Here is a 16,254-nt window from a genome sequence, read left to right as displayed (position 1 = left end):
TGTTTATTCCTTTATTTAAAAGCAATTTATTATAATTAATACTTCTCTTTTAGCCCGCCCTGAACAGCTTTCAGTTGGATGTTACTGAGTTGCAGCACAATTGGAAAAACTGGTCAATGGCAGCAGAAGTGTCATCTTAAAAATTAACATATTTATTATACACTACTGTATAAGCTTTGGTGGATCACACGGGTTTGATATATAAGGCTGTTTTTGTTACGATTCACTGAAAATGCTGATTTGCTGGATTAAGTCTTTTAATTAAAGATGATCTTCCAAGTCAGGCTTGGAGAAATCCAAATGCTTTCACATTTTGTTTGTACATTGATAAACATCTTGATGCTTAGCCATGTAGTTGCCCTGTCCCAGCGCCCAGGAAGTGACACTGAACATGGGGAGACTGTTCTCATCACAAAGTGTCTGTGGAGGTTCTCAATGTGAACCGAAGAAACTTCTTGGGTGAGAAGCAAAACATTGTCAAGGAAAAAAAAAATTCCCCCCAAAAAGTACAGTTGCCTTTTGGAAAAGCAACTTTGGGCTCTCAACACAGATTGGCTTTTTTAGGAAGAGTTATTTGTATTTGTGGTTAGAAGACAAAGTTGAACTCTGGTTCAGGCTTCTGGATGAGAAGGATTTGAAGAGAAGCTTCTCACATGTACTTGATGTATTTATAGCTTCTAGCTACTGAGAATGCTACTCCCCACTTTATTCTGAGAACAACCTGAGGTAAATTAGGCTAAGTAACTATGCCAAGAACACTTAATAGCTTAGAAATTAAACATTAATCTTTGCTATAAACAACATCTACCGCTGCATGAGCTTGGAATGTGTAGGTCTTTCAACTGCCTTATATAATTAGTTTTCTGCTTGTTTATAAAAGCTGTAATCTTTTCTGCCATTTCAGTGGTCAAAACAACAGCTCATTGGTGCTGCATATCAGTTGAATTGAATTGTCAACCTTTAATAAAATTGCAAGTTGCAGTCATGTGATTTTCCCTTAGTGACCAACTTGCCTGTCCCAATTGTGGTCACTAACCAAGGACTATTGTAGTAACTTGAAATGTGGCAATTATGACTGATAGATTAGATGGACATTTTAAAATGATTCAATCAAACCAGCGCCCTTTACCATTTTGGCTTCAGAACCCCTTTTCAACAGTTGAATTACGTATTCCAGGAAAAGAATTAGCTTTGTTGAAAAAAACAGTTGTTGACTTAGCAAAGTTTTCAGCTGCAGAAGTTATCAAAGGCTTTTTTTTCCTAGGAAGCTTCAGTAGGTCAGAAGCTAAGCAAGCTGGAACTGGTGTGTATTTGAATGGGAATTCGCTAGGAAACACCCAGGCTGTTTCATTGGAAATTTCAAAAATATTTTAAATGGTGTCAGTGACAGTGAATCATTTAAGAACTTTTGTCAAGAAAATTATGTCCGTGAATTCACAGGGAATTAAGTTTGGCTTAAAGGAGATTTGACTTTCCCCGTTTCTCCTGTGCTGCTACTAACTGTTGGCAAAATTTTAGGATGGGGTTTGCTACCATAGTTTGTCTGAAGTTAGAAAGCTGGCAGGCCTCTTGTATGGAGAGGGAGCCACCTAGTGATGGTACAGCAACATCACTGATTGCAGGATAAATCTGCTTTTAGGGCTAAGAGCCATACCACTTTTAGCTAGATTGCTAAGGTTGCACTTTAACTAAATGTAATTTCACTTCCATTACCATTTAGTTCAGTTATTATTAATATGGCTGGTCTTGAATTATGGATTTCATAATATTGCCTTCCGTCACATTAACATTACAACTTTTGGAGAACGTAGGTAGCTCTAGAATTTTAGTTTGCATTAAAATATCAATTTATGTTTTAAGATGCTAGGGAAAATGAGACCCTCTTAAGTTTATTCTTGAACTGCCCATGAATATTGGTTTAATTGGGATTGTAGTCACAGCATTCATGTCTAATTGAGAGTTATATAAATACAATTGAAGCTATTTTATATTACAAATGCATGTATCATGCATCTACTGTGGAAAAAGCTTCCTTTGAACTTTGTATCAATTAGCTTGCTATAGCCATGTGTTCAGTCAAAAGATGTGCAAATTTTAGTAGGGGACATATTCCCCTATTACCTTCCTCCGAAGGTCATGCCACATATATGATCTGAGCCTTCAGGCTGCCCGCCCATCACAGACTGGGAACATAGAAAAAAAAACGAGAGGAAGACTGTTCACGTATGTTGAATGTATCTCACATATTTATTTTCAACTGGTGGAGGTTTAAAATGTCTACTGTAGTAAACCAAATTTCCTAAATATATAATTTAGAGGGAGAGATTTTTGCCTGCCCCTAATCTACGGACGAACAGTTGAAGATAAAGGTAACTTTCCTACTGGAATACACTAATATAAATTTCATGGCACTTATATTTGTGTGTGTGTGTACAGAAAGAATTTACTTCACAATAGATTGACTAAATGACCAACAAATTGTGTTCCATATTCCTGATGGAGTAGGAATGGAAGGATTGATTGAAAGGGTACACCAAATATTATAAACAGACTGATTTTCAGAGAAATATTTCAATAGCATAATTTCAAGGAGGAAAATTCTTCAAAAAGCATGAGAAAATTTTACTGAAATCAACACACAAAGGTTTGCTTGATTATTTTAATTTGCTTTAAAAGAAACAAGTGCAAAATAAAATAAAAGATTTACAGTTATTACAAGTGTTTTGAACAACGTTGTTTAGTTACATATTTGCTAAAGAAACCTTCCATCTTTGATCCTCTTTTTGATTTCATGTTTTGTCTTCTCCATGGAGTAACCCTTGAGTAATTTGAACAGACTTCTTAAATATCTAATATTTTAGGAAAGGAATCTGAGATATTAACATGGACAATAATTATCAGTGTTAAATAAAAATATACAATTAAGTAAAAGGAATGCAGGCCAGTTGGGGAAACTTTCATTCTGTTGGATTCTGAATGACAATCAGGAAATAGTCCTTATCTGCAAAAATACAAAGCAATTATGTTTCAATATTTGGTTATTACTGTTAACTCATAATAACTCTTTTATGTCACGTTACACTATTTCAATTGTAGAGAGATATTATGAGCCTTCCTGGCATTATCAGTTACAAAGAAATTTGGTTAGTGGCACATGCTGAAAAGGACTTCTTTATGATGTTTTGTTATGGTACACATAGTCCTTGATTTACGACTGTAATGGAGCCTGCCTATCATGGTCATAAGTGGCGACAGTTGATTTTATGACCTGTTTTATGAAGGTCATTGACAGTAGTGGGTTTCAATTTAGTTTGCTACCAATTCGTTCGTGCGCAGAAGTGTCCGGGCAGGTGGGCGGAGCCTCCCGCCACTGCCGCTACTAGTTTGCCCAATCCGGGGCGAACCGGTAGCAACCCACCACTGGTCATTGAGCAAATATGGCAGTGGTGAAGTGAATGCCATGGTCATTAAGCGAATAATGGTTCACAATGAGTGCAGATTTGCTAAAAACTGGAAATGCCAATTTTCAGCAAAACTTTCGTAAAACGCTGTCACGTGACTGCAGGATGCTGAAAAGAATCATGAATGCAGCCAGATCAGTCATGCCTGAAGGTCAGTCATGGGACTTATAAGGAGAGAGACAATTGGAACTCTGAATCCAAGATAGATCCATCGTAACTTTGAATGGTCACTGGTTGTAATTTGGGGACTACCTGTACTAGTTGGAAAAAACAGTACTGGACAAAGCAGATTATAAATACATACACATTCCTCACGTGATTTCCTTTTTGGAAGCACGGTTATACAGAATACAGAAAGGGAATATGACATAGTAACCCAAAGAAATAAAGGCACAAGAAAAGGCTGAACATAAAGAAACATGTGAAGTCAATAAACTCCATAAAAAATTCACTCAAATATTACAAACATTAGAGTTGTTAGACCTGATCTGGCCAACAGCCATATACTGCAACGTTGGTTCTTAAAATGAAGCAATAGACTTGGTTGATATCTAGAAAGATCATTTAGAACAGCAGCCGCCAACCTTTCTGGCTTTGAGGACCGGTGGTAGGGGGGGAGGGGATGGTTCTGTACAAGCGCACACACAGCTCCATTTGCACAAGCAGTGGGCACACGAGCCGATTGCTCATGTAAATGGAGGTGCATGTGTGTGCGCTCGCCTGCTGCATGTGCAAGTGGAGCTGCACACATGTGCATACTCACCCACCACTTCTGCAGAAGGTCTATGATAATTTACCATGGCTAACTCTCCATGACCAACTTGCCACAGGACAACTTGCTGCGGGACAAGAGTTACACTTAATATCAAAGAAATCGTGGATTGGAATCATTGAAGAAATGATGCAAAAGGAGGAACAGAATAAAATGTGAATGGCAATAATTAAAATATTTTTTAATTTATTTTAAATAATGAAATAGAATTGCTACATTGCCTCACAGCGAGTTGTCCTATGGCAAGTTGGCCATGGGGAGTTGTCCCACATCACTAGTTGGCCATGATGAGTTGGCTGCAACAAGTTGGCCATAGTGAGTTGCTGTAGCAAATTGTCCCATTCCCTTCCATGGACCAGTTCTGAATGGACCACAGACCTGGGGTTGAGGACCCCTGATTTAGAACCATTCTTACCTGAATCTTTTAAAGAAAAACTGTGATACAGACATAGATTGCCTACTGCTGTTACATTTGGAGACAACTCTTACCAGAGGCTCCAAAAGAACTTCCCCCCCCTTTTAATTTTACCTGGTGCAACCATGATCTCATTTTTCTTGGAGCGAATCCGCAGGAATGTAAGATCGTTCTGGGGATCAATGTCTCTGACAGTGCCCCTTGCCTTCATTATTAAGTTATGCATTAAGCCTGCATACTGTACTGTGGAGGAGTTGTCCATGGTGCTTTTGATGGGGATACCTGTGGAGTGCAAAAGGATTCTCTGGATAAATTATTTAAGACATTACTTGATCAGAAAATCTTAAGATCTCCATTTTTTACTGAACAGTTTTGATATAAAATCCTGTTACTTCATGCGACAGTTTTATCTCAACAATGTGGAATTTGCACAGAACTCCTGTTCATTGTTTTTCTTATACATTCCTCTGCTACTATTCTGAGATCCTTTATGACCTCTCAAAGTATCATAAGCCTGATGGTTGGGTGATTTTCATTGAATGAACATTCCTGGGAAAAGGAACAACTGGTGTTGCATTTCCTCCATGTCCACACTATCAGCTTGACTGTGGCAACAGATTTATAGTCCCTTCCAGCCTAATGAACAGCAACCTTTTATCTGAGGTTTAGAAAGATCTTTTTTAATTGATGCATGATTCACTTCAATCATCCTGTGTCATGAAGAGTAGAGCCAAAGGTGGTGACCCAGGTGTGTTTCAAAATTTGGTTAATTAGATTTGCAGGTTGCCCAACTCCCAGATGACTCTTTGCAGCTTAGCATCCAAGGATGTAAGACATGATACAGTGCACTGTTTTAGTACTATTTATTTAATCAGAATCTCTTTCTATGTTAGTAAGATTTAGATCACTGTTACAGAACTAACGGGATGGTTTTTACTTTGGTTGCCGATTTGTTTTCTTAACTTCCATTCAGCACCCAGAAATCTGAGGTTGAGATCAGTAGCCATAAAAGTTGAAATAAACAGATAAACACACACACCTGTTTTACAAATATTATAGTATTCTAAAATTAGCAGTCAACAGTCCTTTTGCACACATTGGCTAACATAGCTCAATGTAGATTGAATTTTTGTATGGAGATGTTCTTTCTTTCAGGCTCAACTCAATCTATCCTTTAAAAAAAGTTAAAGGCAGAACAAAATTACACTATGTTATACAAGTTCTGTTTGAAAAAAATAAGAAATAATACCTTGAATTTCTAAAATAAGCTTTTAAGTTAAGTTGTTTAAAATTCCAATCTACTTTGCTTGTTGCTGTTATAAAAGAAGTGGCACATAGCAAGCACATATGTAGATCATTCATTTCAGATTCAGTATCCATCTCTTTAGTAAAGATGGATTGATACAATTGCCTTATTATACTAAGAAGAGTCAACCCATATATTACAATCCAGACTTATCACAGAGATCCAGACTTATCCAGACTTATCACAGAGGGAGAAGGGATGTTTAACTCTTTTCCCAAAGGTAGGTAAATTGAGGACCCATTTGTGGGGGCAATAAGCTGACTTTGTATAAATATACAAAAGGATGAAGGCTATTGCTGAGCACATCGTAAGCTGCCCTGAGTCTCTGGAGAAGGGCGGCATATAAATCAAATTAAAAAAAAAATGGAAATGCTCCTACAAGCTCCATAACAACAACATATAGCCATACATGCATTTATAATTGGGCTGAGATAGGGCTGGAGCAAGATATTATACAGTGAAGGAAATTTACTGTTATGCATCCTGTGCTAGGCACTCTATCTTTATTTTATTTTATTTTTTTGCTTGGAATTGAAGTTACAGTAATTTAGGAAGTAATTTAGGGAGTTATAGTAATTTAGAGAGTTATTTAATGGATCTACGGTTTTACTGTCAGTCATTATATTACACACTATAAATCCAAGACAGCAAAATCTTAGTAGAATTTTATAAAAGACAAGGCCTTTAGAGGAAGGGTTCTAGAATTAAGAATCCACCTTACAAAGTTCTACAAACGACATACACACGAATAGCTTCTTGGCTATTTTGAAAAGTTCATGAAGAGCTAGATGTTCCAGATTCCTATATATTTCTGGCTTAATAAATATTTATTAAGCAAATCTATTGGGCAGCCTATCTTAATCAAATAATTTATTTGGTTTATATGCTCTTGAATTAACAGCAGCCTATCTTATTTTACAGTTTTTACAGTTATTTTATATTGTGCTACTTTCATAGCTTGGATTTGTACGCTCCACTGCTACTTTATAACTGTACTGAGGAGGCTCTGTTTCAAAAGACTTCAATAAATGTTTTAAAATAAATTTAAATCAGAAAGTTTATTACAATTTCTACAAGAAGATACTAAATTAATGCACACTAATAATCAGAGATAGCACAATTTCAAAATATTGTCAAGGCTTTTGATACAATGGGATTCACTTCCTCCCTAACAGCCATGTAATTTCAGCCTTGGTTTCATAATGCATGTCTGAGTCTTAATCCCAAACTACACTGCTTATGTGCTACCAAAGGGCAGATCCAATTCCTATCAACTTAGCAGTCACAGTACCTTCTGAATTGACAACAATGATCCCTTGGACTCCCTTTTGACTCTGGATTCGCTTCAATGTTTCCTCTACCTCAGCCTGGGAGGGGGAAAAAAATTAACAGCTTCAAATATGCAATTTTGTTTCTGGATCACACTCTGTGCTAAGGTATCTAGAATTGGAAGGAGCATAAAAGGATTCAAAGAGATACTTCTTAAATACTAAGCCAAAGGCACAGCTATTTTGGGAAAAGCCGTATCAAAGCCTACTTTTCTTAAACCCATAATTTTCCTGCTATCATTTAGAAATAAGCCTTGGAAGCCAGACATTTGTTTCCTGTAATTTTCTAGGAGGTTTTTTTTTTTATTGCACTCAAAGCTTCACACCACATAGGATATATATAGTGGTAAAATCTTGCTTGCTCAGTTTCCCTCTCATAATATAAAAGTCTTTTCACACACAATCTTCTATATGGGGATAATTTCTATCTGAGAAAGGATTTGCAGGATTCATCTTTGAAAAGGCAATGCAAATATTTAAATGCTGATTTGAACACATAATTGCAAAGTCAGCATCTGGAGCATCATGGCTTTAGTGGCAATGAGATGCTGACACAGATGAAACAAAAACCTTTAGCCAGATAAAATTATACTTAGGAGACAGTAGTAGAGACTATATATATCAGGGGTTCCCAACTTGGCAGCTTTAAGACTTGTGGACTTCAACTCCCAGAATTCTCCAGCCAGCATAGCTTCTGAACTTCTGAACTTCAAGAAAGCAAATTTAGATTCAGAGCAAATAATTCCACAAAAGGTTAGAGGTAAACAAGGTAAACAAGAATTTATTTTTAAAAAAGAAAATAACAACATGATTGCCCACAATTTCAATGAAGTAAAAAGGAAGAAGCAACTCATGTGACTATAAAAAATGACTTGGGGAAGATTTGAAAACCAAAAGGGACATACATAGGAAGTGGAAAGAAAGAAGGAAGGCCATAAGGAAAAAGTAGCTCAAAATTAAAAAAAAAAAGCATCTGGAAAGCAAAAGAGTGAGCTAAGGTTTGCGATGGATGCCAATAACATTTTTTAAAAAGACATCTTCAGAAATGTTCAAAGGACAGACCAGCTGCTATATCATATAAATGCACTTGAAAAAGCAGAATATATACAGTACTTTGAAAATGAACTCATTTTAAATAAGAAATCGTGCAACTAAAGACAGTGCTTGTTAATACAGTGTAAGATTCCTGTTTCTGTTTTCTACTTCAGGCTATGACGTAGTGATGAATCAAACATAAAACTGAGTTTAGTTTGCACCAGGACAGAGAGATAAAGAGAAGCAAATCTGCTAGACTGGGACTTTGCACGCACAAAAATTTAGGTCATCTTGAATATATATATAAGGATATATATATATAAGGGCAACTGAAATCTGTGGAAAAATGTTACAGGAAACATATCCTTCTTCTAAAAAGAATACTTCATTTCAACCAGACAATCAAACCATTACATAAGTAGAATGTGAAGCTGTTTTTTAATTGTGCCATTACTCTGCCTAATTCATGGAATTTTACTTCCTGTAGCTGATACTATTTTCCATTAGAATCTGTTAGAACAACTTTTTTTCTTTCCAAAAATAAATGATTAAATAATGGAAGCCATAATAGTGCCATGATCACTTTCTAATTAGTAATAGTGTGAGGATTTGCTTCCTTGGAAACACTATTCTATAGATATTGAGCACAATTCATTCTCACTGAAATCTTTTGAGTTTTGGTTCTCTCAAAGAAATCTTTGAAGAGAGCTACTTCTGAAAACATGATATCCTCAACTATGTCCATGAGTTCTTATTTTTGAATTCAATATTAGCAATATTGATATAATAACAAGAGTCAACATATTGTACTGGTTTTAAGACAAAGTAACAAACCAACCATTGTCGGAGAACTGTATATAGATCTGATTGCTTTTCAGCAACATTGCTAGAAAAGATCACAACACTGATCATAGGGCTGGTTTGTTGAGCAAGACAGACATGTTTGGAACACAAGTTATAGTTGCTGCCTTAACAGAACACATGTAAAGTTTAAATGAACAGTCCATATTATGACTTAGCATAATGGCCAGGTTCACACGACACAATAACACAACAGCTGGACTCGTCCAACTATCCCCAACCACATTTTATATTGGCACAATCACAAGATTCAGCTGTCAAGTAATGGTGATCACTGTCAAGTGATCAAGCTGTCAAGTAAAGGTGATCATTGCATATTACACACAGGGCCGGATTTTCCTATAGGCTAACTAGGCTTCAGCCTAGGGCCTCAAGATCAAGAGGGGCCTACATTCAAATTGTTAGCAAAATTAAAATTACACTTTCACTATAGGTGAAAGGGCCTCATAAGTGGAATAGCCTAGGGCCTCTTTTCATCTAAATCCAGCCCTGATTACACAGGGTACCTACATGACGGCTCTTTCGGGACACAGTGCATCGCGAATTAGCCAGTCACATCTCAGTTTCCTCGGGTGCTGTGCAAAACCAGCCTTAGTGCTCAATTTACAGCGTAAACCGGAAAACAGGATTGAGAAAAATCATAGTTAACTTAAATTTATTGGGTTAAGCAAGCCAGAAGTGAAAAGGCCAGCTAAAAGGCATATTTCAGAAGCCATGAAAGCGATTGTATCCTGTGCAAAGCAATGACAAGACACGCCTCGCCTCATCCCACCAGACTCTGGGCTGAGGAATCGAGAAGCGAAGGGGGACACTTGCATCCCACGGGGGTGGGGGTGGGGATCCTCAGCCTTCCTTTGGTCATCCCATCGCATTCCGGAAAGGCTCCGCCCGGGTCTCGATCAACAACCAATCCGTCACTCCATCCCTATTCAGAATTTTAAAGGGCGAAGCAAAGGCGGTGAACTGCACCGATGCACCGACCGCCCCCGCCCTCCCTTACCATGTTGCAGGAGAGAAAGCAACTCGGGGCTTTCTCTTAAACCAAGGATCGCCAGCTGATTCCGCAGCCGAGCCCCCGAAAGTCTGCGCGCCTGCGCGCCATTCTCAGGCTATTTTAGGGTTGAGACCTAATTCAGCCAATCGTCGCAGGCGGGAGGCGGGCTCTGAAGGGTAGGGATCAAGAATAATTTCCTCGCCCACCCCTTGTAGCGAGAGGTCCACAAAAGGAGGGGTTAGGGGCCGTCGTTTGAAACGCACGCCGCAAAGATAGAATTGAAGGTTAGTTAGGCGTGCTTGTTGTTAAACAGGACAAAGCCTGGTATAAAAGAAGGATACAGCAAAATGATAAATGCAGAAGAAAGAGATGTATTTTTTCCCGGTTTTTCCCGAATGCCATCACTCTGCTAAACAATTAATTCCCTCAACACTGTCAAACTAGTTACTAAATCTGCACTACTATTAATCTTCTCATCGTTCCTATCACCCATCTCCTTCCGCTAGACTGTATGACTGTAACTTTGTTGCTTGTATCCTTCTGATTTATATTGACTGTTTCCTAATATGATTCGATTGCTTATTTGTACCCTATGACTATCATTAAGTGGTGTACCTTATGATTCTTGATGAACGTATTTTTTCTTTTATGTACACCGAGAGCGTATGCACCAAGACAAATTCCTTGTAGGTCCAATCACACTTGGCCAATAAAATTCTATTCTATTCTATCAATGGAGTTTTGAAATCAGAGCCAGGAAGTGCCAGCTTCAATGTCTCGGGAGTGAAGCTGAAGGGCTTTGGGGCAGAATGGCTTGTTGCGTTGAGAAAATACGAGGACGCTGCTCCGTCAGTCAAGGGAAAGATATACTGTGGGATCCAATCTGAGTCGATCACCGAGACCAGAGGTTTATTCTTCCAAGCTTTTGGACCGGAGCTGGAGCCCATCCTAAGGGAATGTGACAACAGCCGGTAAAGTTGAAGTTCACGTTCTTAAAGTTACCAATTTGAAAACAACTGGGGGGGGGGATGAGAAGATATGCATTACTGGAGATTGTTCTGTGGAAGTGTCCTTTTGCCCTCTATGGATTCAAGCAGAGACAAATGCTCCAGTTTTCATGACAGATGCTTTATAAATGATGGGAATCCCAATGAGCCTTTTTTTTTAAAAAAAAAAATGCTTCAACTTCAAATCTTCATACTATGACAGCAATCCTTACTGAATGAAAAACAGGGTTCTGTGAAATCCAGTAGTCTATTACTATAATGATCAACTAGTGCCTGTAAAAAGCATATTAGTAGCATAAAAGCACCTTCTGTTTTTGTTTGCCAACTCACATACACAATATGTAATCATGATAGATGCTGATAGATGCTAGTAATCTATGTTTTAAGTGTTTAAAATCTTTTAATATGTACAGGCTAGTAGCCATCATATCCAATAGCTCCTTAGTTCAGCAGCAGCTATAGACTTAGTGAAGTAGTTCTCTATCTATTCAGAACTTCCCATCTATAGAATTATAGTTGGAAGGATTTATCTCAATGCAGAATCCACTACAGCATCTGTAATACACAGAACATAGAATAGGACCTTGAAGGTCTTCTAGTCCAACCCTCTGCTCAAGCAGAACTTATACCATTCAACAAATGGCTGTCCAGTCTTTTCTTGAAACCCTCCAGTGATAAGAGCAACTACAACTTCCAGAGGTAAATTGTTCCGTTGATTAATCTCTCAGGAAATTTCTCTATAGTTTTAGTTTGGATCTCTTTAATGATCTTCTACTCATTACTTCTTGTCCTGCACTTGGGTGTTTGGAGAGTAGGTCAACTCCTTTCATATGACTGCCTCTTATGTATTGGGAAGATCACTCCTAGCCCTTCTCTTTGTTAAGACTAGGCATACCTAGTTCCCTTAATCATTTATCATAAACCATATGGGTTAGCTTCCAGACCCCTTATCTTTGTTGCTCTTCTCTACACTCTATGGTCTCAACAGCTTTTTTTCTATCATGGTGACCAGAACTGGATGCAGTATTCCAAGTACGGCCTTACCAGTGCAGTATAAAAGTGGTACTATCACTTGTGATCTTTTAACTAACTCTGTTGATGCAACCTAAGACTGCATTAGCTTTTTTGACAGCTCCAGCAAACTGCTGGTTCATACTTAAATGGTGGTCTACAAGGACACTTTGATCCCTCTCACAAATTGCTACTGTTGCCAGATACCACCTATTCTATATCTTCTTGAAGATCTCTGGTGAAGAACTCACAGCTTCATGTCTCCTGTCACTCATCTTTTACATATACTGAATATGCACAGATCCTTTAACCACTCCTTTTAGTATTTGGTTTCCAGCACTCTCCTGAATGTACTCATTTGTCGCTTTTTGAACAGTAGAGAAATTTTCGGGAGAAAGTCACAACATGCAAGAAATGTGACCATAATCTTTTTAAAACCTTTATAGAAGTTTAACTTCTTGAGCAATTTTCATTGTTACAATTACCTGAGTATCTGAATGTATACTTTGACAACAATTTAACAATGGGCTTTTTACAATCCAGTGCTTCTGATCTCTCTTGTGATTCTGGGAAAGAAATGTGCGACAGTTTCCTCTCACAATAAGAGCTGAAGATACTAAATGGATTCAATTTAATCTTCAACTTCAGTTTGAATTCTGGTGGAGAATGTGTTAATGTGATCTGGTAAACATCACAATGAACATAATTGATGAAATTTCACCCAGTAAAAATTGGAAATATACATTTCATGTATCCTGTCATGACCTTTCATAAAGGCCTAAAGAATATTCAGACTGAAATATATATAATAGAAATTAATTTTTACAACTAATGTTTCTGGAGATATTGCTATGTTCTGATATTCATGTGGAAGAACTGCTCACTGCTGTCCACATATACTTTTGAATTTATGATGAACAAATCCTACTCTTTCCAGAAAAAAATATTGCAACAGTTCAAGCCATTCAACCCAGCAACGGTACCAAACTTCCACATGCCTTCAGGTTCCCACAATGAAAAGAGATATAAATTGCTCAAATGACTTTTATTATTGCAACATAACAAGGCATAAGAACAAAATTTAGAAATTACAATGCAAAGGGACCTTAAAACTGACTTTTCATTCTGATTTTAGAAATATTGCTAACACAATGCTTACAATAAATGTTTTAACAAATACTTCATGGTCAAGACTCCGTTTGTTAAATATTCTTGGTTTGACTGTTTAAAATACTTTTTTTGTGCTTGGGATATCCAGCCCCCACTTCCCCTGTAATGCAGCAGTAAAGACAAACAAAAAGCTATTTAAATTAAAAGTTTGATAAGCTACACTTTTCCAGACTGCAAAAATATATACAAGCATTTGCTTTTTCCTGAACTAATCATCTGAGCCATAAAAATATTAAATAGCCATGCCCTATAGAACTAGGGCCTCAGCTATTTTAATTAGAGCTATTCTTTATTTTAAAAATATAGGGCAGAAAGCCTTTTGTATATTTATACATTAACAATATTTCTAGGTCACTAGATGAATAATGTAACATTGTGTAGAGCATCAACTATATTCCATACTTATTTGTTACCTCAATTTTATTTCTGAATTGTAAATGTTCAATAATTAAATGTTATTAAAACAAATAAGCAAAGAATTCTAAGGCTTTTTCTCCTCCAAAATCTAGATTTTTAATATATACTTCAGATATTCTGGTAAGTGCCACAGACAGATCTCTCTCCAGAATCAATATATGACCTTCTCCATCCAAGAAGTAGATCATTTGTGTAAGAAAAAATTCTGTGTACATTCCTTTAAATGTACACTGAAGGGGAGGAAAATTACATTATTTTCATAATTCTCAGAAACAAAAATGGAAGAACAATGGGCTATTTATATTGTTTCAAAGGAGAATTCTAAAAAAAGTCAGTTATAAAAACGGTTAAGCCCATAAGCGTTCAATAGCCCTGAATTAATTCATTCTTAGAGTCTGGATGGGTAGATATGTAACACTTGTCTTACTGGCCAATTGGTTTGATCTTTGACTATGCTAGCTAGTTCTCAAAGGATTCTGCTCTTCTCACGCAGTAGGACAATACAAGTATGTAACTATCAACATGCATTACTGATTTCTGAAAATGTCACCACCTCTTCTACTGAGTTCCGGAGCAGCATGCAGAACACAGAATTTTAACAACTTGGAGGAAAAGATGCAAGGTAGCAAAACTGGGCAAAAGAACTAAGTGCTTTTGTTAAAAACTTGGGAGTATAGTTTAACTACTATTGTCAGCTTTAATGGACATTATAAAAATATAATAATTGAAATTGAAATTAGATTTAAAACCAAGTGCTGCCTAAGTTGTTAATAAGAGCTGATCAACAGTCTAAATCATAACAACACATACTTTCCACCCTCTAAAAAAAGTTAATGAATTATTTAAAATAGTATCGGAAGTATGCAGGAATGTAATTTTTGTGCCTCAGTTTCTTACCAACAGAATTCTATGCCTGTTTATTCAGAAGTAAGTGTCACTCTGTTCAATAAGATTTAATTACAAATACACATGCATAGGATTGCATGTTCAGATATATTCATGAGGCAGTTTTGTTGCAATGGTTAGACCACTACTGGGAAATAGGAAGCAATGCTCCCGCATCTAGAGGTGATCTAGAATTGACAGTTAATGGCCATTTGTATAGTTTTAAACTCAAGCTACAAAGAGGACTGGATATAATTTCCAGTTGTTTCCACCTGAAAGAATTATCTTTCAAATTTACTATTAAAGTACCATCATCAAAACTAAGTACACACTTAGCTGAAAATGGGTTAAAATTCCTGCAAATTTGAAGAGGCACCTTCAGATGGAGGAATAACCTGAGGAATGCGATCATAGTGGTAAAAATAAATAAAAGTGCTATGCTATGGATACGTGCATTAAGGTCTACATATCCCTCTACTCTGTTTGAACAGAGATGGCTTTGGGATATGTTTTGGGAGAGCGGAAACAGTCAAGCCTCAAGTGGGTAAAGAACACATAATGCAAGCCATGGAAATGCGTTTAGCACCCCCAGAGTCTGAATGCAAGCAAGTGCTGTTAGAAAAAGCCTGCTGCAATGCTACAGCTACGAGTGGACTTCCCTGTTCTTCAGCAGCAATACTTTGCTACTAAAACAGGAAGAGAAAGGAGTTATTTTAGAAAAAGAAAAGAGAAGAAACGAAAGAAAAGAGAAAAAAGAAAAGAGAAAAGAGAAAAGAAAATGCACTCCAGTTAATGAACATGATGCAAGACATAGCTCCAGAAGTATAACAACCTCTGGTCAAGGAAGATTTCATTTATAGTTTATCATTTTGGATTTCTGTAACGGACTTGGAAGAAATCTAAAAATAGAAGGATAAAATGACAGAGCAACATTCATTTACTTACATACTAACATTTGTTTAAATAAATGAAGATCAAGTCCTGTTTACAGTAAGAAGTGCAACTAGCAGAGGCAGTGAAGAACTCACACCCTATATGAATTTATGTTCTTCTGATCCAAATTCCACAAAAAGTTACTCTTGTCCAAATCCTTCCGTTTCTTCAATTGCAAATAATAACTTTTCCTTTAGCTGTTCATAACTCTTGTATGGTGGCAAATCCAAGCGATTGAAACTGAAAAGAAGCAGCAAGCATAGTAACACTGAACATTTGAACAAAATGATGCAGAAGAAAAATAAAAGCATCCAACTGTACAAATGATTTTCTCTGCCTTGATGTTGAGTTACAGCAACACACTCTGGAGAATAATATGCATTTTCAGATGTCTACATTGTGCATTAATTCACTTCAGTCTATTTCTTAACTATGTACCATATGAACTACCTATAATATAATTAACTTTTACTGAATATTTGAGATTTGAATGATACCATGATATGCTATGTAAAACAGAACTGCTTCTGAGTAGACGAGAGGGGAAGTCTTAGTGTAATTATCTAACAACTTTTACATCCCTATTTCTAAAGGAAAAAATTATATTGTGGGCCAGTACCACAATGGCATTCAACTTTCTGTATGATTTTAAAACATTT

General features: G+C 36.9%; 2 protein-coding genes across 6 annotated transcripts in view; both read right to left on the bottom strand.

Annotated features, from left to right (window-relative positions):
* Positions 1 to 2,645: 2,645 nt before the first annotated feature.
* DYNLRB1 (dynein light chain roadblock-type 1) lies at positions 2,646 to 10,272 on the bottom strand. The gene is made up of 4 exons (XM_070939953.1): positions 10,179 to 10,272; positions 7,246 to 7,321; positions 4,763 to 4,930; positions 2,646 to 3,001 (listed from the first exon to the last, which is right to left on the bottom strand). The coding sequence occupies exons 1-4, from the start codon at positions 10,179 to 10,181 to the stop codon at positions 2,958 to 2,960; spliced, it is 291 nt and encodes a 96-aa protein (XP_070796054.1). The 5' UTR covers positions 10,182 to 10,272; the 3' UTR covers positions 2,646 to 2,957.
* A 2,946-nt stretch (positions 10,273 to 13,218) lies between these two features.
* The window catches only part of ITCH (itchy E3 ubiquitin protein ligase), a 55,456-nt gene continuing 52,420 nt past the window's right edge, over positions 13,219 to 16,254 (bottom strand). For all 5 annotated transcript variants that reach the window (XM_070941674.1, XM_070941675.1, XM_070941671.1 and 2 more), the window contains one exon: positions 13,219 to 15,835. In XM_070941674.1, coding sequence (XP_070797775.1) covers positions 15,736 to 15,835 — 100 coding nt within the window. In that variant the 3' untranslated portion in view covers positions 13,219 to 15,735. The remainder of the gene's footprint in view (positions 15,836 to 16,254) is intronic.

Source organism: Pituophis catenifer, unplaced genomic scaffold (assembly GCF_029215685.1).
Source record: "Pituophis catenifer annectens isolate HBS135680 unplaced genomic scaffold, rPitCat1.0.hap2 SCAF_3, whole genome shotgun sequence".
In the NCBI taxonomy this organism is placed as follows: Eukaryota; Metazoa; Chordata; class Lepidosauria; order Squamata; family Colubridae; genus Pituophis; species Pituophis catenifer.
Note: the sequence above shows the minus strand (reverse complement) of the source record. Positions and strands in the feature narration are given on the sequence as shown.